The following is a 26,441-nucleotide window of genomic DNA, read 5'->3' as shown; positions in this document are numbered from 1 at the left end:
CCAGATCTTCAGGCTTTATCAGACCCAACTTCAGAGGCTCAGAACCGTGGACTCCTTGATCTGCGTTCCTCAGGGAGATTAGAGTCCAGCTGCAGACTTCAGTCGTGTTGTCTTTGCCCCAGACTCACGGTTGTTTCACGGCTCAGATGTGAAGCGGTTCATAAAAAGGCAGTTTGTTGGGCCTCCTCTTGAGTCTGAGAGTCGTGACTCACGCAGCGGCTTTTAGGATTTCAGGCTGACGGACGGTGGGCAGCGAGGTTCAAAGAGAAAGACCTGCCGCTGTTTGAAGGGAATAAAAAAGGTAGAAAACTCTTCTCCAGAGCTGCTCAGATACACATTCAGAGAAGAGTTTATTCTGACTGAGTACGTCCTGGATGCATTTCACTGAGACTGCTACTGATTCTGTTTCTGTCTATGTTCAAATGAAACCACTTCAAAGACTTGAAATACATTCAACTTTCAACAAGTGTTGAATCTTTCTGCAACAAAACCAAAACACCTCAGCCTCCTGCTGTTAGTTCTGGTTCCAGTCTCTCCATCAGGCCTGGGATCCTGCTGCAGGGACCTGATCCCATTCAGACCCTTAAGAACTTCAGTAAAGGTCCAGTACAGACACTGGGTGAAGTGGCTTTGTCCACAGTCAGATTGAAGCAGGATGGAAACAATGTACTATCTAATTTATTAATTAATTCTTTGTAACAAGGGGTAGACAATATAAGTTTAATTCAAGAGTTACAGTATTGTCATTATTTATTTTATTTTTTGTATTTATGCTCGATAAATTAATGAAATAAGTAAATAAACTAAACTAAACTAATGACCAACTATCAGGGTGTGTCAGGGCTAACCTTCTCTGAAAGTAGTGCTGACTTTGTCGGCCTCTGCTGATGATGTTACAGTCTTTCTAACGAGTCAGAATGATGTGAAAGTTCTGGAGGAAAAGTTGGCTCTATATGAACGAGCCTCTTCCTCAAAGGTGAACTGGTCCAAGTCTGAGGGTTTGCTTCTAGCTGAGTGGAATAACAGAGAGAAGCCAACATTAGCAGCTGGGCTTCAGTGCAACACAGAGGGGATGAAGTTCCTAGGTGTTTTCCTGGGCAGTGGGGGTTTTATTAGTAAAAACTGGGAGGGTGGAGTGGAGAAGGTCAGTGCCCGGTTGTCTAGGTGGACTTGGATCCAGCCTCAGCTGTCTTATAGGGGGAGGGCTTTGGTTGTTAATACCTTGATTGCCTCGATGCTGTGGCAGCGGTTTACAGTGGTAGAGCCTCCAGACAGTCTTCTGAGGGAGGTGCAGAAGAGGCTGGTGAACTTCTTCTGGACCAAAGCTGCTGTCTTGTTCCTACCTGTGGTGGAAGCTGGTCGGGGCCTGATCCACCTTCACAGTCCTGTCACAGCTTTTGGCCTTCAGACTGTGCAGCGCTTGTTACATCATAAGCAGCAGCAATGGAGTGACACGCCGTCTTTGATAGTTCTCTCTCTGATAGAACAGGAAACAAAGATTTGATGTGAGTTGTCATCACTTGGTGACCTCCAATATTCAAAAGGTGACATTTCTAAAAGGAGTTGATGATTCTCTTTGTATCCTCCTGCTTTCTGTCTGGACTTCCATTTAGTTGTGGTTGTGTTTTCCATATATGGTCGTGTTGCCAGACCGGGGAGAGTTAAGTTCCAACACTTAGACACAAAGTTGATGACAACATGTGTGATGAATAAGACAGAGAACAGACTGAGCTGTAACTTGTAGTGGAGCAGCAGCTCTTCTACCACAGCTGGATCTCAGCTCACTGTTTATTCATGGTGTCAGAGTTCACCTGTCCATACAGGTGTAATACCAGGCGTTACCCAGCAGGTGGCGCCACTCTACTGTAGAAAGAGACTTGCCCCTCCCTCTGCAGCCATGATTGTGGGATTTCCTGTTTTGCCACAGAGCAGAGTGAACGGAGCAGGAGAGAAACTGAAGTCTGAGACGAGTGAGTGTCAAGACAACATTTATTATGACATATATTATGTGTGTTGTTGTTGTTGTTGTTGTTGTTGTTGTTGTTGTTGTTGTTGTTGTTGTTGTTGTTGTTGTATCAGAGTGTGAGAGTCAGTGTGTCTGTGTGGACTGTGGAGGGAAGAAGAGTCAGACGTAGTCCATACATACATCAGCTCATTGTCTCAGATTCACCTCCACACAACTTCTTCAAACTCACAACAAACATCAAAGGTCAAAGGTCACAGTGACTGGATGAACATGAATGGACAAGGTCAACAACTGGATCAAACAAGATAGTGATTATAGTCTTTCCTCTGTGTATTTGGGTGTGTCTTCATTCTGTGTGTGTGTTAACTGGTTTCCCTCTCAGACTGACCGAAGTCCTGAAGATGAGTGTTAATGTGGAGGAACAGGAGGGCAGATCAAAGTCTCCAGGATCCATCTGTCTGTCCATGAAGAGTGACCAGTCCAAAGATTGGCCTCTGTTCTTAAGTCCTGGACCTGGACCTGGACCTTCAGAGTCACAGTAAGAGATGGTTTCTACTGTAAACTGAGCTGAAGATGATTCAGTCATTAGACTCATGTGAAAGAAACAGAGAGAAACCAGGAACCAGATCCATCAGACTCTGAAGGTTCACAACAAACCTCAGAGACAGAAACATGCACACACACTCTGTCCATCAGACTGATGAAGCACAGCGTCCTCATGTTCCTGTGTCATCAACCTCAGTCAGTGTGAACGTTGCTGCACCAACACTTTAATGATCCACACGTCTGAGCCTTTAAACTGAAGTCACAATAGAGATTAAAGCAGCTGAGACTTTTATTTTGAAAAGTCAGGAACCAGACAGGAGTGGTCAGTGTTTCCTGTTTCCTGTCTGTGACTGAGTTTCTCCACAACATGTAGTGAAGCTCAGGTGGAGCTGCTTCAGTCTCCTCACACTGGATCAGAGCTCCAACACAGGTTGATTAGAGCCACACAGCAGCGTCTGGATGAGGAGCTCATTAGATAAAGCTATGGTCTACGATTTGGAAGATTGGTAATTATTATTAACATCGTTTATACTGTGATTATGGTCATGTAGTCCGATCTACACAATACGAATAGCAAAAAGAACCCAAAAAATCCATTCAGTCTATCAGCCGTGGGCCTGCATAGAAATTGACCAATGCTATCCAACCGTCACGGTAGCCTCGCATTGGCTCGTACCCTCCATCCAATCCCCTCGTCTCCCCTGCTCCTCATCGTCCTAGTCTGGGGCCGTTAAAGTTCATGTCTACACTGTAAAAAATGTCCGTAGAAATTACGGTAAAAAACTGTCAAATAGCAACAGTAAAATACCGTAAAATCAAAAATAGTATATCACTGTAGTAAATACACTGAATTACCGTAAATCAAGATACAGTAAATAACTTTAAATTTTACGGTCTTACTAAGTAGAAAATATGGAATTTTACTGTGAATGTTGCAAAAAGTTTGTAAAATTCACGGTAAAATACCATAATGTCACAAGCGTGTAATTAACGTAAAATTGACGGTATCATTCTGTCTGAATTACAGATTTTGCTGGTGTTTACGTTTAAATTTACGGTACACAACCATTAAATCATACCATCATTTCTATAGAAAGTAAAATGTTAAAAAGTATGGTAGGGCAATACATCAGGACAGGCTGTGGTCACGTGGGCATTGTTCGGGTCGATGCGAAGCACTTAATGCAATAGAAAAACTACATGTTGTCAAAACACAGTGAATTAAGATAAGATTAAGATACTAAGTCAAAATAACATGTAATAGCCTATGTAACATATATTTCAGAATAAATGTGCAAACATTGCACATGGATGCATGGATATATTTTTTTTAAAATACAAACATCTCTATTGTACAAACATGTAGTCTCCATAACATACACACAGTAAAAAAAAAAAAAAAAAAAAAAGGAAAAAAAGAAGCTTGAGTCAGCTCTGGCTTGGGTGACCCACAGGTGACCCAGCTAGTAACCATAGTAACCCATTTGTTGGGTCAACGGTTGGTTTGCTGCGCGCCACCAAGATCCGTTATTTTTGGCCGGAGCGCCGTTACAACCTGGTTACAACTAGAAGTTACAACCAAGCTGCTCTGTGGTCAGCCAAAGACGACATAAGTAGAGTGGATTAATTTTATTTTTGATGGAAATGCCCCAGCTTCAGTCTGCAAAAAAGTCTGACTGCTTCAGCAACGAGTGTCAGTGAATCGGACTGGACTTTCTCAGGTTGGATCGATACCAACTGTCCGTGGAAAAGCTACAGATGAACTGTAAGTATTTAAAAATGAGCATGGTTTGTGTTACTTTGGCCGTTTAGCACATGAGCTAGGCTAACGCTAACGATGGCTAGGCTAACGCTAACGACCGTTATGCTAATACAGCTAACGGTCAATTGTTATGCTAATAACGCTAACGGCCGATCGTTAAGCTAATAACGCTGACTTATAGCATGAGACTGTAGCGTGAGAGACAGGACCTGAGAGTAACCAGAGTTTTTGTGTTTTCTAATCAGAGTAAAGTATGTGGAAGCTAGCACATGGAGATAGACGGTCTGAAGAGGAGCCTTGCTCTCATGGAGGTGCAGACGTTCCTAAGGGAGGCCAACATCATTACTGTTAAGGTAAAGTTATGTGTTACTGTGTTTGTGTGGAAGAGGGAAAATACACCGGCCTAAAACTGCCTTGTTCAGATATCCATGTAGTTACTTCTGTCCATTATCATTATTACTGAAGTGTTACATGAGTTCATTTTGTGTTCAACATATATATTTGTACAGAACCATCCCATCCTTAGTTGTACACATTTTTAACACTACAAAATCATTTTACCTTCTCCTCAGCATGGTGCAGCTGGAGAATGCAAGGCAGCCTACTTTGCAGGAATGTGGCATGGCCAGTACATCTTCAGCGTTATCAACACTCGGCTTCAGTGAGTACATTTAAATTGTTAGGCTTCTGAACTGGTGCTGCCATTAAATGTTTTTGTTTCTTCATACCTGTCAAATATTTACATGGCCACATATGATTATGTCGCTTTCTATTAGATTTTTTAAACCTACTCTTCATTCACCATTTATTTTTTTTCTGTTCCAACTTCTTTTATTAATGTTTTGTTTGTTGTTGTTGTTGCTGCAGGAAGCACTTTGCAACAGTGTGCTATATAATAATAATTATCATTATCATTAAAGCAGATATCAGTGGAATGTTTTTGTTAATATAAGTCCTAAATAGTCCTATTTTCCGTCAGCAATCACTTACATGAAGTATTTCAGCCTAAACACGAGTCTCTCCGTCACTCTGCTCTGCTGTAACCCGAGGAGAAAATTTTCCTTGTGGGATACAAGTGTTATCCAATGAGGAGAGAGAACGGCATGAAGGGCTGTGTGTGCAGCCAAGGGATGCGCGTGAATGTGGTGACGTAGCACGAGGACCAATTGATGCCTGACAAGGGCGGGGGCTGCTAACTCATGGTGCGTTCAAAGAAACTCGTACTTTGTGTTTTTCCTTCCTGTGAAGTCATACCAGTTCGATCTGGTACGAGTTCACGGGTCGGAAGTTACGAGTGGCCGTTATAGGGAACTTTCACAGACAACAGGATGGTAAAAACACGAGCTACGGGTTACCTGGAACGCTACCAAGTCGTAGTTGTGACTTGAAGCTGTAACTTACGGTTTCAAAAGCCTGCCTTGAACGCAGCATTAGCCGAAACGGCCGTGAAGCTGATATCTGCTTTAACAATGTTTTCTTTGTTGTCTTTCTTTGTCTGGTTGCAGAGAGGTTCATGCCAGTCCACAGTAAACACCTGATTGAAGACTGCTGGTGAATTTTCAAGCAGGAATGATGACAACACCTGCCCAAAGTTCCAGTTTCTTCAACATTGTACCATGTCTGTATGAGACTCTGTCCCACCTGTCTTCAGTCAAGTCTGGACCCAATGACTCAAACACCAGTCTTGTCAAGGCTAATTAGAGGTAAGCAATGGTTTATGTACAACTCAAACTTCACTCAATCAATCTCCCACAAGTGCACGGTGCCAACAGCTTCATACAAACATACAGTAGAAAAAAAATCAGTATTACGGACAGGATTCAGGATTTAGGTTTTCTACCTTTCACACTAATACAATAAAATAAATGAAATACTCCTGATGACCTGCAAAACTATATTCCAGAGTGCTGGTTTCATTCTATGTATAGCTCATTGGAGCTCAGTTTAACAACAGAAGGCTGAATTTATCTCTGTAGGCACCATGCTCAGGCACTGCATCAATCTAACCTTTGCTTTGTTTCTGTTTTCTGGCTGCAGAGAGGATCATGCCAGTCTACAGTGGACACCAAATGGACAATATATGAGTCTTCAAGCAGAACTGGTGACTGCTGGATGCTTTAAGTTCCAGTTTCTTGAACACCATGTATATGTTAAGAGCCCTCTTCAGCCAAGTCTGGACTCAGTGACTCATTAGTGTTGATCAACACAGGGCAAGTGGCTCCTTTTTTCATTATGTTTATTTCTTCTATCATGGACTATCCTTCTTCATATGTATGGACACACACTGTCTTTTCAAGATGTCAACACTGCCTTGTGAGTATACTGGACAAGTTCTGTTTTTCACAGAGAATGTGTATATGCAAAGAGAGGTTCTTAAAGTTTATCAATTATAGTCTGTACTTTGGTTTACAATGGGCTTAAAGGACAATTCCAGGCGAATTCAACTCGGGGGTGTATTTTCCTATCATTGTAGGTCTAAAAGAAGGAATCTGAAGATTTTCAGTTTAATCGCTCCCGTTTTGCAGTAGTTGCGTCTGTCCCCGCATCGCCACGGCAGCGATGAATGGGAGTGGATGTAAGTTCCGCTGTTAAGGCTGTTTCCAGCCCTCAAAGCCGCAAATCTTTCCCACAGACAGCGTCAGATGGAGACTCAAACATGCACCGAGAAGTTTATTTAAGCAAGCAAGCAAGCCGACATGTTTGTAAAACTAGATCTAATTCAAAGTCTCCCGGAGTCTCGTGCGAGACCCAGTTGCCGTGCTCGGTGTGTTCAGGTGCAGTAGGAAAGCTACAGTTTGTGTCATAAACACAGGAATATCAACTCTTTACTTGCTTCAAGTAAAAAAAACTTCTCGGCGCATGTTTGAGTAGCCACCTGACGCTGTCTGTGGAAAAAAATTTACACTTGAAGCAAGTCAAGGGTTGGTATTCCTGTGTTTATGACACAAACGATAGCTCCAACTGCACCTGAATACACCAGCACTGCAACTTCGGGCTCGCGCGAGACTCTGGGAGACTTTGAATTAGATCTAGTTTTACAAACATGTCGGCTTGCTTGAAGCAAATAAACTTCTCGGTGCATGTTTGAGTCTCCATCTTACGCTGTCTGTGGAAAAAAATTGCAGCTTTGAGGGCTGTAAACAGCCTAAACAGCGGAACTTACATCCACTCCCATTCATTGCTGCCATGGCGATGTGGGGACAGACGCAACTACCGCAAAACAGGAGCGATTAAACTGATAATCTTCAGATTCCTTCTTTTAGACCTAAAATGATAGGAAAATACACCCCCGAGTTGAATTCGCCTGGAATTGTCCTTTAATTGGTTATTTCCTTTATAATTTACCATTTGCATTTGCTGACTGTAAAATCTACGCCAACAAACTGTAATTCCATTATGTGTTCTGGCAACCACAGCTGCCAGTATTTTACCGTGAATTTTGCAATAAAATACCGTACTATATCTTACGGTTTTACCGTGTTTTTTCACTGATGGACTGTAATTAGGTTTACAGTATATCCGTTATTTTTAAAAGAATTTACCGTAAACAGGTTTATATTATAACTGTTATTTTTACAGCAAATTACCGTAAACAAATAACAGTTCTCTACTGTGAAATTTACGGTTGCCAAAACAGCATACCGTAATGTGTAATACATTGTGACCGTATTTTCTACGGTAAAATTCTGGCAACCACAGCTGCCAGTATTTTACCGTAAATTCTACGGAATTTTTTTTACAATTTTACAAGTTTTATGTTGGTGAACACTTTTATTTTGGTGAATTTGGTGATTTTGGTCTCCACTACAGACGGGAACCAGAATGCAGACAAAATTCGGAGCGACGAGGCTCCCTGTAGCTCTGGAGCCGTGCTCGGTGCTGCTAACGGTGGTCACCGCAGTCCCGGCCATTAATTACATTAATTACAGCTGGTGCACAGAGGCGGCAACAGGACTGCAGGTACTGGCGTCGCCGCCATTAGCGGCGCTGAGCACAGCTCCAGAGCTACAGGGAGACTCGTCGCTCCGGGCGACCCAGGACAGGGTGCTGTATGTGGGAGAGAGGAGCAGGAAGACCGGGGCCTGTAGCTCCACGGCGCCGCAGTGCAGAAAGACCCCACTCAGGCTGCAGCTGCGGTGCTGATACAGCTGAATTTATGTTCAACAGGTCATCTTTGGTTTTATTGTGGAAGTTGTGACTGTGAATCCGACATTTTACTACTAGGCCTACTACTACTTTTTTCTCATCGTCTTTCAGATCGTAGCTTTAAAGAGCTGATAGGACTCAGTCCAGAACCAACATCAAACACATGATCAGTGTCTGAAAGAGGAAAACACCACCATCAGCTTCTCAATCATTTCACACATTTGGAATAAAAACCAGATCAGACAACGCGGAACTGAAGAGACTCAAACTAACAGGGAGTTTTTTTTAGAGTCCAGATTTAAGGTCAACAGATTAACAGAGACAGAAACCAGACCAGTTCAGGACCAGGTCTTCATTCAACTCGTCTCTCTACACTCCTCTTCCTCTACTTTCTCTCTCTCTGCTCCTCTGCTTACTGAAGCCCCGCCCCCTTGAGGTGGAGCTGTGACATGTTGTTGTTGTTGATCCAGAAATGTCTTGACAGGAGGAAGAGGAGTGGTGCCTCTGTGGACCAGCAGCTGTCCTGCTGTGGTCTCTGTCAGGACGTCCTGAAGGATCCAGTCTCCACCAGCTGTGGACACTGGTTCTGCAGACAGTGCTTCACCTCAGACTGGGACCAGTCTGGTTCTTCAGGACCCCCCTCCTGTCCCCAGTGTGGACAAAGACCCAGAACCAGAGGTGAGTTGCAGACAGCCAATCAGAGCAGCTGTGTACACAGTGACAGTCTTTGTTGTCTGTAGTTTTTCTGTAGCTGATGAAATAATCTGATCAGATTGTCAGACTCTCTGTCTTCAGTCTGACTCTGTCTCTGGTCTCTCAGCAGATGGTGGTCTGCAGAAGGTTTTAGATCAACATAAGATCAGTCTGAGGAGCAGATGTGAACGAGTGACTGAAGGAACTGAGGGAACAGGAAGTGGAACAGGAAGTGGAACCCCCCTCAACAGGATCTACACTGAGCTCTACATCACAGAGGGACAGAGTGAAGAGGTTAATACCCAACATGAGGTGAGACAGCTGGAGACAACGTCCAAGAAGAAGACCCTCCATGACACTCCAATCAAGTGCAACGACATCTTTAAAGACTTACCTGTCCAACAGAGAGAGGACGTCTCTACGGTCTCACCTGTCCAACAGAGAGAGGACGTCTCTATGGTCTCACCTGTCCAACAGAGAGAGGACGTCTCTATGGTCTCACCTGTCCAACAGAGAGAGGACGTCTCTACAGTCTCACCTGTCCAACAGAGAGAGGACGTCTCTACAGTCTCACCTGTCCAACAGAGAGAGGACGTCTCTACGGTCTCACCTGTCCAACAGAGAGAGGACGTCTCTACGGTATCACCTGTCCAACAGAGACCCATCAGAGTGGTCCTGACCAACGGCGTCGCTGGCGTTGGAAAAACCTTCTCGGTGCAGAAGTTCACTCTGGACTGGGCCGAGGGCTTGGAGAACCAAGATGTCAGTCTGCTGGTTCTGCTTTCGTTCAGGGAGCTGAACCTGATCAGAGATCAGCGGTTGAGTCTTCTCAGGCTGCTCCATGTTTTCCATCCAACATTACAGAAGGTCACAGCAGAGCAGCTGGCTGTCTGTAAACTTGTCTTCATCTTTGACGGCCTGGATGAAAGCCGACTGTCACTGGACTTCAACAACAGGGAGGTTGTGTCTGATGTCACACAGACGTCATCAGTCAACGTGCTGCTGACAAACCTCATCCAGGGGAATCTGCTTCCCTCGGCTCTGGTCTGGATCACCTCCAGACCTGCAGCAGCCAATCAGATCCCTCCTACATGTGTTGACAGGGTAACAGAGGTCCGAGGCTTCACTGACGCCCAGATGGAGGAGTACTTCAGGAGGAGGTCCAGTGATGAAGATCTGTCCAGAAGAATCATCTCACACATCAAGACGTCCAGGACCCTCCACATCATGTGTCAAGTCCCAGTCTTCTGCTGGATCAGTGCTACAGTTCTGGAGCACATGTTGACCACAGACCAGAGAGGAGAGCTGCCCAAGACCACGACGGACCTGTTCTCACACTTCCTGCTGGTCCAGACAAAGAGGAAGAACAACAAGTACGGTGAAGGACATGAGACGAGTCCACAGGAGCTGACGGAGGCCGACAGGGAAGTTCTTCTGAAGCTGGGGAGGCTGGCGGTTGAACAGCTGGAGGAAGGAAACATCATGTTCTACCAAGAAGACCTGGACCAGTGTGGTCTGGATGTCACAGAGGCCTTGGTGAACTCAGGACTCTGTACTGAGATCTTCAAAAGAGAGAGTGTGATCTTCCAGAAAACAGTCTACTGCTTTGTTCATCTGAGTGTTCAGGAGTTTCTAGCTGCAGTCTACATGTTCCACTGTTTCACCAACAGGAACACACAGGTCCTCAAGACGTTTCTGGGAAAAGACTACGAAGAGAGAGACTCAAACCAAAAGTCTGTCTTTAAAAAGATTCCTGAGTTTTTTGGACTCAATACAAGCAGTCCTCCTCCAATAACCAATAGCAGTCTTCCACCCCTGGATGACTTCCTGCAGAGAGCCATGCAGAAAGCCCTCAGCAGTAGAAACGGTCACCTGGACCTGTTTGTTCGCTTCCTTCATGGCCTCTCTCTGGAGTCCAACCAGAGGCTGTTAGGAGGTCTGCTGGGTCAGAGAAAGAATAGACCAGAAACCATCCAGAGAACCATCGACAACCTGAAGAAGATGAAGACTGATAAAATCCCTCCTGACAGAAGCATCAACATCTTCCACTGTCTGACGGAGATGAAGGACCAGTCAGTTCATCAGCAGATCCAACAGTTCCTCAAGTCAGAGAACAGATCAGAGAAGAAACTCTCTGAGATCCAGTGTTCAGCTCTGGCCTACATGCTGCAGATGTCAGAGCAGGTTCTGGACCAGCTGGACCTGAACAAGTACAAGACATCAGATCAGGGACGACGGAGACTGATCCCAGCTGTGAGGAACTGCAGGAAGGCTGAGTGAGTCCAGACATGATCAGTATAATTATTGATCAGTGGTTTAATCATTCAGATAAACACAATTTTGACAGATTTTTTTTATTCTCAGTTTGACTTTGAAACATTTCCAAGTGAGTCGTGTTTTAGTTTTTAAGGTGAAAAGCTGTGAGCTCCAACATGTGGATCTTCAGCTTGTTGTGATTGTTGTTGTTTAATTAACAAAAACACTAATTTAGTTTTTTTATTTTGACTCTTTGGTTTTATTCAAACCTGATAAATCTTCATCTAAATCACAGATCCAGATTAAACCAGTGCAGGTCTCAGAGTTTCCTGTCAACCTCAGTCAGAGAAGATGAGCTGAAGCTCTGATGTTCATCACATCATCACGTCCTGTCATCAGATGCATCAACTGTGTTTTTACTGCAGCTTTACTCTGATTGGATTCTGACATATTTTATATTTTCTCTCTTCACAGGCTTGGTGGTTGTTCACTCTCAGAGAGTCACTGTGAAGTCGTGGCCTCAGCTCTGAAGTCCAACCCCTCCCACCTGACACAACTGGACCTGAGTAACAACACCCTGAGTGACTCATCAGTGAAGGTTCTGTGTGCTGGACTGGAGAGTCCAAACTGTAGACTGGAGACTCTGATGTGAGTTCACTGACTGGACCTGTTGGACTTTTGTCTGTGTTCAGTTCAAATGTGTGAAGTTCAGTTTGACTCCATGTTACTGCAGCTGGTAGAAGGTCAAAGGTTTTCAGGGTCAAAGGTCAAAGTAGCTTCCCAGTGTGAGAGGTCAGGTTTTATTTATTATTTTTTTAACCTTTATTTAACCAGGCAGAATCAATTAAGAACAAGTTCTTATTTACAATGATGGCCTGACAAGAGGCATAAGCTTCTTGAGGGGGAGGGGGGCTGTGAGGGAGAAAAGATAGGTTAAAATACAATAGCAAATATGCACAACTATACAAACATTCAGCAGAAAACAAGGCATAAAAGTTAATAACAAGGATATTCAAGCATAAAAAGACAAGATTTTTACAAGCATAAAAGAGTAAATAGCCAAGGTTTTTACAGACATTACACAAGTCTGTACAGACAGGTTAAAGTCCTGTAGCTCAGAGAACAGTGTTGGTTTGATGATCCCACAGTGGAGACACTGAGGCTCATGAATAGAGCCCTGCGCGGGACTGTTTTCTTCATCCTGCTGAATTTCTGACCTTTGCTGCCCGCAACCGCAATGTGTGTGCATCCACTCCCGCCCGCACCCGCAAAACTCTTGAGAATTTATTCCCGCACAATAATAGAGATGCACTGATTTTGTGTCTTCTCCCGTCCCGCAGGAGAAAACACGTCATTTTATAGGCTATCAATTAGTAGGGGTGTAACGGTTCGCCAAACCCACGATTCGGTTCGAACTTCAGTTTTTGACTCACGGTTCAGTTTAAACCTCGGTTTTCTGTATTCTCTGTATTTATTTATTAAACGATTGTTGCATTGCAAGAACATGAACATTACCAGTATCAAACTTCTCTTTAGACCAAAATAAACACTTTTATGAATCAGTTAGTATGTGTATAGAATGTGTCCTACCCCATGTGGTAGTATATTTTATTCCATTGTTGCTCTTTTTAAGGTTGCCTTGTACAATCTGGCAGAGGGACAAACAATGAAAACTAGCTTTGTAAGCTAACTCGGGTGCATTTACATGTGTTTTTCTTTTACAAATCTTTATTAATGTGCATTGTCCCTTTTCAAAAAAGCTGATGATGATGATTCACAACACATCTCATCAATGATCAGTCATTTCATCTTCTTCTTTTATTCTTTATTCAGATTGAAGAGCTGCAGGTTGTCAGAGATCAGCTGTTCTTCTCTGGTCTCAGCTCTGAAGTCCAACCCCTCCCACTTGAGAGAACTGGACCTGAGTGAAAACAAGCTGCAGGATTCAGGAGTGAAGGATCTGAGTGGTTTTCTGGAGAGTCCAGACTGTAGACTGGAGACTCTGAGGTCAGTTCACTGACTGTTACTGTTGTAGATCTTAGATCTTTGATCCACAACTGAACCTGGTGTGTGTGTGTGTGTGTGTGTGTTGTCAGAGAGTTGCAGTCAGTGTTTAGTCCAACAGGTACTGATCAGATATTGATTGTGTATTGACAGACTGAGACTGATCTGAGGTCAGCAGCAGCTGATGAATCTGTGCTGTTATTCTTTATTCAGATTGAGGAGCTGCAGGTTGTCAGAGATCAGCTGTTCTTCTCTGGTCTCGGCTCTGAAGTCCAACCCCTCCCACCTGAGACTCCTGGACCTGAGCTCCAACTACCTGCAGAATTCAGACCTGAAGGATCTGGGTGGTTTTCTGGAGAGTCCAGACTGTAGACTGGAGACTCTGAGGTCAGACTCTGGCTGTTTTCGAAACCGCATACTACCGTACTGCCTACTACATACTGCGTTATATGTACTGTATACTGCATACTGAATGTGGGATTCAGTATGCTGCTTCAGCAGACCGACGCCGTTATCATCGCAGTATGCAGTATACGAGTTTCCCAGAATGCATTTCACGGCAACCGGTAGCAGTAGCTGTAAAACAGGCTAAAAGCTGTTTTATTTCTCGCTCTAGCGCTGTAATTATGTAACTTTATTAAGTTTTAATATTTTTTCATGCGAGAAAGTAACTGTTAAGACCCCAAATATACAGCCAGTTTATCCAAATGACGGCTGTTTAAAAGTTTGCTCCCATGTTTTCCGGAGAAGTGAAGCTCCGCAGCGACCGGGACATCACAGAGGCAGCAGCCCGGCTCCTGACGTGCTCGGCCGGCCAGCACTACGACGTCATTCCGGAGGAGAAAACGGTCGCTAATTAACTTACCCGCAGGTTTTTAGAGGTTTACCACCGGCTGGTTAAATTATTTTAAGGAGATAAATGTTGGTTTCATTGATGAAATCTCAATTGTGGCAGTAGCATTAGTTTGTTTGAATGTAAAGTGAAGCTTCTTGTGTGTAAGCAGCGCTGCCTCGGGGCTCTGGAGCCTAACGTTACGTACAGAAATCACCACATTTACAAAAAATAAATAAATATTTTACAATGAACCGATCAGTCTGCATTAAGTTTTATTTTATTAAACTATAGTTACGGTACACGGCTACACTACCATCTTTGGTTACGCTCTGGTTACGGTTAGGACGTCAGGGGAGCATTGCATTGTGGGATACAGTACGCGATGTAGACTGGTCAGATGCATACTGGAGATATTTTCCGAATCAGTACGACATCCGGGAACTTTTCGCATACTGCAGATTTTGCTTTTGTTCGCATACTGCATACTACATACTACATTTTGGCCAAATCAGTACGTACTAGCAGTATAGTATGCGGTTTCGAATACAGCCTCTGTTTTATTTCTGTGCTCGGATGAATGTGATGTGAAAGTTGTGTTGACACGGAGCTGCAGACATGAGGCTGATATTATACAGATCGACACTGAGGGTCGTCATGGTGACGTCTGTTTTCTTCTTCTCTGCTTTTAGTCCAGTCAATTACAGAAACACATGTTATGTGTCAATAACTTATCTATAATCTATAATCTTATCTCATACCCTGACGAAGACCATCATGGTCGAAACATTGGTGTTTTAACACAACTTTATTATTGATAGCATCTGAGGCTACGAGTGTGCCACATTCCGCCGAAATGAAAATGCCCCCGCTTCTTGGCGTTATACGGTCCGACCCCCCCCCCTGTTGGTGCACATATCACCACATCTCCCATTCCTTAAGATAAAAACACACATACTTATATTATAACACAACACAAAACTGTTTATGCACTTTAGCCATAACACCCTAAAGTGTCCAGTTCTTTCAACCAAGGATACATGTATTGGCTTCACAGATTAAGCCTGTCAGGTGCTTTGATGTTACGTGTTGATCTCCTCAGCACGGGCATCAACCATAGTTGCAATGGTATACAGTGGTTCACCTTGCACACCGTTAAAGCGATTACAGACAGCTTCGAGTAGAGTACGTTTGGCTGTTTGCACGCCCTTGTCTGATTCATCAACCCTGGCCAGCAGCCGTGTGAGGGACATCCCAGCAGGGATGACATCTGCAGCAGTGGTCTCTGTAGAGCTGATGTCTTGGTAAGCTGTTCAAAGGCTTCCAGAAGGTTGGTCATCTTCTCCAGAATCCCCCATAGACCGAATCGCCTTGTTGTTTACATTCTACTTCAGGGTAGAAAACCAGCATGTAATTTGAATGAGATCAATAGTAACAAACAAAAGTTTAGCTATATATATCATATTTTTCGCGCCCTATCACCGTTTAGACAAATCTGAAATGATAGAAGAAACATTACTATTTCTGTGTGTGTGTTTTGTGTTGCTATGTGTTGTATTCAGTTTGGGGGAATCACGGTGTCTAGAAATCATCAGTGGCTCAGCTGACGGGGACAGCCAACGGCAGTAGCTAAAGCTAACGGCGGTAGCTAAGCTAACACCAGGACGTCAGCTGTTAAAACCCTCCCGTTGTCGGACACGACATGAAACTACTCCAGTTAGCTCAGTCATGTTGTAACTAAGATATCCGCTGGAGAAAATATTTTTTCATGGACCGTTTATTGAGTCACTGAGTTATTAAAGTTAAACAGGTAGCTAACCGTTAGCCCAGCTAATCTATGATAACCATGACTAATTACAAAAATGTGCACACATAAATAGTAATGTTTGTCCAATCATTGGTTTTATAGACTTTACAAACATCAGATTAGTCTAAACGGCGATATAGTAACATGAAAAATTAGATATATATAGCAAAACTCTCGTCCCTCACTATTGTTCGAATGCTGATTTTCTACCTGGAAGTAGTTGTAAACAACAAGCCGATTCGTCCTATTGAGTTGCATTCAATGTTGCAGGGAGTTCATAATCTGCAGCATATGCACTCAATGCCCTCTTCTGCTCCACCAGGATTTGCATCATATAATAGGTGGAATCCCACCTGGTGGGTACATCCTGTTGCAGCTTTTTCACAAGCATGTTAAGTTCTTTTTGTATGTCTTCAAAACGACTGCAAGCCAGTGGTGAGTGTTTGAAGTGGCCAACCACACGTCTCCCCACAGCCAGAGCATCTGCTATGTTGCATTGAGACAGGGCACCTCCGTTCACTGCCAGCTGCAAGGTGTGTGCCATGCAGGGCAGACTTGGCACACCAAACTCCGACGTAGCTTTAGCCATGTTGCGTGCATTGTCCCGTACTATTACATGCACCCTCTCCTTGGAGATTTTCCACGTCTCAAACATCTTTTCAAAAGTGCTTCACGTGATCGCTTGTGCCGTGTGAGACCCACGACACGCTTGAGAATGTAGCAGTGCCTTGACTAGCTTAAAGTCCGGGTCTAGCCATTGAGCAGTCAAGCTCAGCATGCTAACCTGGCTAATGCTTGAAGACCAGATATCTGTAGTGAAGCTAATGGCTACAGCATCAGAAATTAGCTTCTCGACGTGTCCATAAACAACATTGTACAACTCGGGGAGGCAAACATCCGAGAAATACTTGCAATTGGGCATGGCAAAGCGTGGCTCAAGGAACGCCTTGCACAATGGAAAACGGCTGATTATCCATTGCGATGCACTCCAAGATTTTTTGGCTGACAGCCTTCGCTCTTGGGTGTTCCTTGTATTTCCGTTTTTTTCTGGTGACTCTTTGAGCGACAGTTGCGTTGTTTTCTTCAGGGAGTCCTTTCCTCGTTGTTTTGCCTTACTTTGCTGTGCCTCGGGGTGGTTCTTCTTGATGTGAGAGATTAAATTTGAAGTGTTGAAAGACGAAGCGTTGGTCCCCCCCTCGCATGACAAGCGCCTCACAATCTTTACAAATTGTAAATCTGGTATCCGCAGGTGAAATGTCAAAAAAATTCCAGACCACAGACATTTTGTGTAGCAACGAGCGAGCAACCTGTTAGCCACACTAGCCACACTCTGTTGTTGTTTTGGTTCCGGGTGCGGTTTGATGAGGTCATCAATCGCGCGCCGGTAAATGTCTCAGGACCCCACAAGCAGCGGCAGCAGCACCACCCAGACATTATGTTATCAGTTTTCATTATCGGTGGAAAAACCGATAACGATATGAACAGATATTACAAAAATAGGTTAATATTGGCCAATATTATTGGTCGGCCGACCCAGAGTTTCAGTTACCTCTCCTCCTGGAACTGAAAACTCCTGTTTCCCTCATCTCAGGGTTCACTTTGGGTTTTCATATAACCTGCTTTCTGGAGTATACTCCCCTGGCCAGCAGGTTTTTGTCTCTGAACTTTATTTGACATGTTTGTATACATTTGTTGTCATGTCAACAGAGTCCAGCCTCACATGTTTGTTGTCTTTTAAACTTGAGCATGGTCAGTAAATCTCTGATCAATGTGGCTGCTCAACATGAGTTTGTATGGATGGAGCCACAGGTGGAGCTGACAGGTGAAGAGGCGGAGTCAGCAGCAGCTTCTCATGAATAGCCTATTAATGAGCTGTTTTCTCTCTATGTGACTGTTTAACCTGCTTCCTGTTGCTTCAGCTGTTGGACTTTGATTTTCTAAAGTTGTTCTTTCTGAAGCTTGTTCAGCTCTGAACAGATGATGAGACACTGAACGCTGTCAACAAGGAGCTTTGTCCTCAACTCACTGATTTTATTCTTTATTCAGATTGGAGTGGTGCTGGTTGTCAGAGATCAGCTGTTCTTCTCTGGTCTCAGCTCTGAAGTCCAACCCCTCCCTCCTGAGACACCTGAGAGAACTGGACCTGAGCTGGAACCAGAACCTGCAGGATTCAGGAGTGAAGGGTCTGAGTGGTTTTCTGGAGAGTCCAGACTGTAGACTGGAGACTCTGAGGTCAGACTCTGTTTTATTTCTGTGCTCAGATGAATGCTGTTACTGTTCTTAGATCTTAGATATTTGATCCACAACTGAACTTTGTGTGTGTGCGTGCGTGTGTGTGGGGGGGTCCTCTACTAATCATTGATCAGGACTCATCTGATCAATTTTCAATTTGATCTCTTATTCTTTATTCAGATTGGAGGGCTGCTGGTTGTCAGAGATCAGCTGTTCTTCTCTGGTCTCAGCTCTGAAGTCCAACCCCTCCCACCTGAGACACCTGGACCTGAGCAACAACAAGTTAAAGTCTTCAGACCTGAAGGATCTTCGTGCTCTGGAGAAGAGTCAACACTGTCGACTGGAGACTCTGAGGTCAGTAAGGGGGCGGGGTCAGAGAGCAGACAAGAGAGCGTCAGCCAGTCAGAGTGTGTGTTGAGGAGACTGTGGGGGGCGGAGCCGTGTTGATGTGGACAGGAAGTGAAGCTGACGACACAGTGATCTGCTCTGAGATCAGTCTGATGAGCTCACACTCATGTTCCTGTGTGAAGGTCCATGTGATGAGCATCATGATGGGCTCCATCATTCATCACCATGGCAACAGTCAGGACCAGACCAGACCAGAACCACTTCCTGTCAACACCTGGGGCCAAATGTATAAACCATGCGTACACATGAAATGTGTGCGTACGCCACTTTCCACGTATTTTTTCTCATGTATAAAAATCCACGGTGAGAATGTGCGTATTCGTATGCATGCTTCAGACCATACGTAGCCTCCTGTCTTCACGTCGTTTCAGATTATTGTGATGTTGCGAGTTGGCAAAAGGGATAGTAAATGAACTGAATCTGTGTCTCCTGATTCATCTGGCAAAATGCCACTGACGGCAGTTTGGATCAGGACAGACGCGGTGCGCACAATAAGGGCAGAGGGCGCTGGGGTTCCCAGTCCCCCGTTTTTAGTCAGACCGCTTTTTTTTCTTCTTTTTAAATTTCCAGTGCCCATCGCTCAAAACTCACCAAATTTACTGCACCCAGAAATTCACCTTGGTTTTATTTGGCATGCCTGAGCTTAAGCGTCCGAATAATATAATTTTCTTTGATAATTTTCTTCAATCATGATTCATGACTTCTATTTCACAATCGGTGGAATGGCGCTTCTTGTTCAACAGACTCTTTCTTGCTTCCGCTATTTCTCCTTAAATTAAATCCCGGCCTTTTATATGCAAAATAGGCAACTGGGGGTGTGTTGGAAGCCATCTATGGTGAAAGGTGGGCATGGTCAAAGGACTCGTGCCCGTGCGCACAATTTCAGCATGATTGAGATGTATGAGAAAAAAACACTGGGAATATACGTTTTATACATCTGACGGGAAGACTGCGTATGCATGTTTCCTGTTTTGTGCGAACACAGATGTCTACACCTAAATATACACAGAGTTTTATACATTTGGCCCCTGGACTTCGCAAAATAAGAGCACACTGATGATGATGATGATGATGATGATGTCAGTGGAGGTGGAGTCACATGTCCCAGTAGAGAACCAGCAGAGACACTTTACTTAGATGGAATCCAATTTATTAATTACTAATGTACCAATAAACATATTAGAAGATGCTTTTATAGCTAAAGGAAAATAACTCCACATGGAAAGACTTATTGGAACGGGTCCATGCCTATGTTCCCACAGCCTTATGTTCCCACAGCCCTATGTTCCCACAGCCCTATGTTCCCACAATTCTAAGATTTTTCTCAAAATTAGGCCCTATGTTCCCACTGGACTCTCTCTACCTATCTGGACTCTATCTATCTGGCCTGTCTAGCCTCTACCGGGTCTTTTTTACTAAACTTAACCAACTCTTTTCTTCATTGCCTAAACACAACCAATGGTGGGACCAAAGGGGTGTGGGAACATAGGGCCTAATTTTCAGTGACAACAAAAGTTAGAAATGTGGGAACATAAGGCTGTGGGAACATAGGGCTGTGGGAACATAGGAATGACCCCATTGGAACTCCCTCTTCAATGATATAAACTGGAGTAGAGCTTGGCTTGTCCCATTAAAATTTTTAATTTCTAACAAAATTAGAGACTTACATCTCAAGCTTTTACATAACACATATCCTACTAATGTATAAGTATCCAAGTTTTCTGACATTGATGACAGTTGTACCTTTTGTAAAAACGATAGAGAAAGTATCATCCATTTATTATTTAAGTGTCCATTTTGTATCACTTTTTGGAAAGATTTGGAAAATTTTCTTTTAGCTAAAACCACAGTTAGGTATCACTTTGATGAGAAAATTATTATTTTTGGCTCCTCCTCTCACAATAATAAATTTAACATAATTAATCTCTTCATATTACTAGGTAAATTCCATATTCATAAAGCCAAAATGTCTTAATACAACCCCACCATTCCCATTATTTTCAATGGAATTAAAAATGTATTTTATGTCTGTATTATATGTTGAATCAAACAAAAAATGTATATCAGCAATTTAATTTTATTCAAATTATATTAAAGCAGAAGTGAGTGATCCGGTCGTTTTCGCTAATGCTGCGTTCCAGGCAGGCTTTTGAAATCATAAATTACAGCTTCAAGTCACAACTTACGACTTTGTAGCGTTCCAGGCAACCCACTTGTGTTTTTCCGACCTGTTTTACCGGTGAAAGTCACTATAACGGCCACTCGTAACTTCCGACCCGTGAAATTGTACCAGTACGTCTTTTTGTACAGTCTATGTACCAGATCGAACTGGTACGACTTCACAGGTCGGAAAAAAACGAGTTTCCTTGAACGCACCATAACAGTCCTCGTCCCTACGTCACCACATTCACGGCGTCCCTTGGCTGCACACACAGCCCTGCATGCCGTTCTCTCTCCTCATTGGATAAAAACTGTAGGATACGATAAATGTTTTCTCCTCGGCTCAGAGCAGAGCAGAGCAGAGTGACTGACAGACCCGTGTTTCAGTCCAAACACTCTATGTAAGTGATTGCTGTCGGAAGATATAACTATTTAAGACTTATATTAACACAAATATATCACTTACTTCTGCTTTAAGTAATCTTGTCTGCCTTTATAACTTGTTCTATATCTTTAATTTATTTCTTAAGGTCTTTTTTATAATTTATTTCTTTTATTAGACCTATTTATTTATTTAATTTATTTACTTATTATTTTATCTCTATATTTCTTATATTATTTAACTTCTATATATTATTTGGTTAAATGTTTTGATAATGTTTGCCTTTGTCATGTCTTGGAATGTCTGTCGCTTTGTTTTTTTGTTCCTTTTTCAATTGGTGATGTTATTTGATGATAAATACATTTTGGGCAGTGTTTGTTTAGTGTCAACTGGGATCCAGTGACTGTGATCAGTCCTACCCTGCATTCCAAAAGCCAGTTGAGTTCCCCTCGCTCATTTGCCCTCAGCCCTTGCTAATCCACTTGGAGAGCGGAGGGCAAGTAAGTGGGCGGGGGAGGAGTGGAAGAGGTAAACGGAACACACCTGCCCTCGTTCACTAACAGCCGTGACGATCACGAGTCGACCACACGTTGTATGTGTAGCGCTGTACTGCCTCTTATAAGAAGAAATACAGAAATCCATGCAGCCAGTGACGGACCGGCCATAGGCCTTTTTTTTTGTGTGACAAATAAGTTATTATATATTTTTATTACCACTTGTAAATTGTTTACTCTGACATGTTGTCACTGCTAAACTTGTCTGATTGAATATTTACTGACCCTTTATTTTCTTCTTCTTTGGTGGTAAAAACACAACTGGTTCATTATTGCCAACGCATGGACGTATTTTTCGTGCACTACTGCAATGCATCTTCTTCTTCTTCTTCTTCTTCTCTACAGCTGGAAGTAAAGTGTCTAAAGGAGAGTCCAGTCCTCCGTCGTCCTCGTGTCCTCCGGACCAGACAGTCCTCTCTGTCTCTGGACTTTGAGACACTCACTGCAAAAACAGCCCTTCTAGAAAGAAGTAAAATATTCTTATATTCAATCAAATGATCTTGTAGCAAGCAAAACAATCTGCCAACGGGGTAAGCTTTTTTTTTGCTTGATAAGAATTCTTAAAATAAGCCCAAATTTCTTAGCTCAGAAAGACTAAAATGAGACTTTAAACTACACAGAAAATCTTAAATTAATCCAAATTCTTCTAAAACAAGCAATGAAAAAACACTAATGTAAGATAAAATTACTCAAAATGAGAATTTAAGTATCTTCACTAAGAAATGACACCTTAATCTGGGATTGATAATGAGCATAAAAGTAATTAAAATAAGACATAATTTCTTAAAACAGCATAACAAATATAAGTGATGTTGTCTTAAATCAAGATACCAAAACGTTCTCATTTAATACTTTTTAAAATTAACTTTGCAGTACAATTGCTCAATTGACTTCCACATTTTAGATGTATCATAATCTAACATACAAAAGCAAGTTTTGATTTGAACCTCACTATTAGAAAAATAACACATCAGTTATTGTAGCAGCATACAATAGCAAATAAACATCATGTAGCAGCATAATATTATCCCATATGAAAAGTTTTCAATCTCACCAACAAAGGTGAGTAACTGTGATGAACTTTTTTTTGAAACAGAACTTCCTTTTAAAAGTCTTACATCAGGCACAGTCGGGCAGTGACAAAAGGACTCACTCTGTCACTCAATGAATGACTTCCACTCACCAATCACTTTTTTGTAGTGGGGGGTCAAATCCTGCTCATGAATTGAATCTGCAATGCAATGCATTGTGGGTGATACACAGTTCTGGAGTGACCATCGATGGGGATTCCCCTGAGGGCCGCAGCTTTGTGGTGTTTGTGACCTGTTGAACCACTCAGGAGTTCACAGTGACCAGTGGGACCTTTAAAGGGATAGTTCACCGAAAACACTGATTATCTACTCCCCCTCATGTGGACTAAGGGCTGGGAGAAGTTTCAGAGTCCTCCGTGGCTTCTCTGAGTTACAGGGGGTCTCGGCATTGCTGTCACTCATCACCTCTTCTTCTTCATCTTCTTCTTCTCTACAGCTGGAAGTAAAGTGTCTAAAGGAGAGTCCAGTCGTCCTTGTGTCCTCTGGACCCGACAGAGTCCTCTCTGTCTCTGGACTTTGAGACACTGATGTTTATATGAACTGGATCCTGGATCCAAGATGGTGTCCATCGGTCCTACAGGAGCTGATCACCAAGACCTTCTGGTTTCCAGATGAGGTGTTCAGATCAAGTCTTACTCTCTCCCCTGGAAACTGTATGTGTTTCCTGTGTTATTACTGAGGCTCCAGTGTATCGATGTACTGTATAAAGTTGTGTTGACCACTGTGTGTTGCTGCCTCAGGTCTGTTCTCTTCTTCCTTAACTCTTTGACTGCCAGCCATTCTCACAGCAGCTTCCTCCAGCTTGCCAGGCATTTTCCAGCTTTTTGACTGATTTCCATAGACCCACCATATATTATGTACTGTTACTACATACACATTCAACCCATCAAAGGAAAGATGAGGGTCTCTACTTTCCAGCAAAAAAAACTGTTTGTTTCTATCTTGTGTCTTGTGAAATTGGCGGTTGAATATAGGTTAGTTTAGCCCAAAATGCCATTTTGGCACCAAAATCTTGAGAAAAAGAGGTTTTTGTGTCAGCTGTCATTTTCAGGTGAACCAGTACAATTGGCTCCATTATATTTTGCTTTAGTAATGCCTCAACATCTGTACAATTGTTCTCTTGTAAACAACAACAAAATCAACACTGACAAATGACTTTTGATGACAAAAGACAAAACATTTAGCTACTGACACAGACTACTGCAGCCTCTTTTCTTTCTTTTCTTTGAGTTACAACTTTTTCTTTCCTTTTTTTTAGTGTGTGACTGTGTGCGTGACGTGAGCGTGTGTGTGTGTCTGTGCGTGCGTGTGTGTCTGTGTGCGTGCGCGGATCAGTTCGACAGGTTTTTGCAGCCGAAACACGGCACTTTAGATCAGATCCAGCTTCCTCTGATCAGCAGGCAGCGGTCACTAGGGCTGTCACTTTTTATTCGACATTCGAATATTCGTTCGAATGTGGGGGGAAAAGTTCGTATTCCAGCAGTAATGACCTGCTCGATATGCAGGCTGCAGCAAAGATTCTCTATTTACCGTCTTTGACTGCAGTGCCCGGTGCCTGCATAGCGCCGCGGAACGTCCACCGGACGCGGAAGGGCCGCGAACAGCCGAGAAGCGGAGCCAGTTTACTTTCTGTGCCCATATGTGTCCGTCCAAATCTCGCGTGATTTGCGCCGGCGTCAGTGCGGTTACTGCGAATCACGCGAGATTTGGACGGACCAGGAAGAGGAGCTTCGAGAAGCTTCCGCTACAAACAAGCTTAAAATATAGACTTATTTAATTTTTTTCGGGACAATTACGCAATTTGGGGCTTCAGCACAAGACGGACATTACATATGAGCATCATGGAGGTATTTGGATGTTTTTTTGTGTGTGTTTTTTTTACGAAGAGCTCTGGTGTCCCTTTGCAACTGTTGCATTGAAATGCACTGCTACGCCAAGACCCCCTGTAACTCAGAGAAGGGACGGTGGACTCTGAAAATTCTTCCAGCCCTTAGTCAACATGAGGGTGAGTAGATAATGAGCGAAATATCATTCTAGGGTGAACTATCCCTTTAATATAATTTTTTCCAGCCCCTCAAAGTGCAGGAAAAACACAGTTTTTATTTGGACCTAACCAACTGCTGATCGGCGGGCGCTAACCCTGGGCGGAGGGATACGTGAGTTGGTTAGATCCAAATAAAAACTGCGTTTTTCCTGCACTTTGAAGGGCTGGAAAAAATTATATTATAGTCAACAATGGAACTGTGTATTTTTTTTTCAGGTAAAACCTCTTTTAGGCCGCGGAAATAGGCCGTTTCTTTGGCAAGCATCACCAAAGTGCTCAAATTACGTTCAAGCACACCCTCGAGGGTAATATTGCGATTATACAACAATTACCAACAAAATAAAGCATATAATTAAATATATATTCATGTTAATGGACGTTTTGCTTAGGGGTGTGCATTGGCACTGCCCTCACGATTCAATTCGATTACGATTCAGCAGGTAACGATTCGATTCGATTCGATTCTACAATGCATTGCAATGCATCAAAATTCTACTGCACGCAACACGGCAAATTTTTCATCAGTCATGAGATATTGAACAACGGATTTTATCGGCTGCTATGTGTGTATTATCACTCTTCTGTATCTTTGACATAAATGTCATTAAATAAAATTGAATGGTACAGGGTATTGGATATGGCATTTTCAAACCTGAAAAAGAAAACATACATCACTTCTAGGGCTGCCCCCCAAAATTAGCCGACCAAAATTTCATTGGTCGATTGGTCGCAGGAAAAAACAAACAAACCTTTGGAGCCGTCTTGTCAATATTAACTCAAAATCAATATGACTGAACTATATGAAAGACTATGGGGCTTTTATTTTGAAGGGCCAGATACAGGAAGTTGTGACACTTTTTGTTGTTGTTTTTTACACGGCACGGCAGGTCTCTCTCTCTCTCTTTCTGCATCAGAGACCCCCCCCACACAGCCTGAGCTCAGTCACTCACCCTCCTCTACTGTGTTTATTGGTGATAAACGGGCATGCTGCCTGTAGTAACGGTAAAACCCGACCGGCTTGTTGAATCTCGGCCCCAACACGGCCGGACTCATGAGCGTTAATTAATTAATTCTCAACCCGACCGCGGGTGAAAAAAAAAAGAAGGAAAAAGAAAGCCAGCGGCAACACTGCTCCTGCTGGTGCTGCCTCTTAGCATGTAGCTACAGGCTGCGCATGTCGTTGCTCCGGAAATACCCCCGGAGGTAATTGAAACTTCACAACTTTATTTGAGGCCAGAAAATAAACACATAATCGATTATGGCACGTTGCTGCATCGATGCTGAATTGTGCATGTCCCGCATTGCAATGCATCGCCGAATCGATTATTGTTGACACCCCTAGTTTTGCTCTCAAAATTTAAAGTTTTTAGCGAGTGTGCTTCCCGTTTCCATGGAAATACATGGGGTCTGATCTAATAACTGAAACACAATCAGTCACGTCAGTAGACTCCTATGTGTAATGGAACCTAGTTCACCTCTACAGCAAATAGTCCGAACCTTAGTAACGACCTAGCAACAGAAAGGATTTTCTAGTCCCAGATGAGTGAACTCTGAGCTG

General features: G+C 43.2%; 1 protein-coding gene across 1 annotated transcript; it reads left to right on the top strand.

Moving 5' to 3' along the window:
* The first annotated feature begins 1,935 nt into the window (after positions 1-1,935).
* LOC310995868 (protein NLRC3-like) lies at positions 1,936-23,412 on the top strand. The gene is made up of 12 exons (XM_083985038.1): positions 1,936-1,970; positions 2,349-2,504; positions 8,905-9,098; positions 9,244-9,518; positions 9,771-11,389; positions 11,844-12,017; positions 13,203-13,376; positions 13,587-13,760; positions 18,059-18,244; positions 18,425-18,598; positions 22,094-22,217; positions 23,276-23,412. The coding sequence occupies exons 2-11, from the start codon at positions 2,368-2,370 to the stop codon at positions 22,101-22,103; spliced, it is 3,117 nt and encodes a 1,038-aa protein (XP_083841164.1). The 5' UTR covers positions 1,936-1,970; positions 2,349-2,367; the 3' UTR covers positions 22,104-22,217; positions 23,276-23,412.
* The last annotated feature ends 3,029 nt before the right edge of the window (positions 23,413-26,441 follow it).

This window comes from Trachurus trachurus (assembly GCF_905171665.1).
Source record: "Trachurus trachurus genome assembly, chromosome: 13".
NCBI classification, from domain to species: domain Eukaryota; kingdom Metazoa; phylum Chordata; class Actinopteri; order Carangiformes; family Carangidae; genus Trachurus; species Trachurus trachurus.
This window is presented reverse-complemented; position numbering and strand designations above follow the sequence as displayed.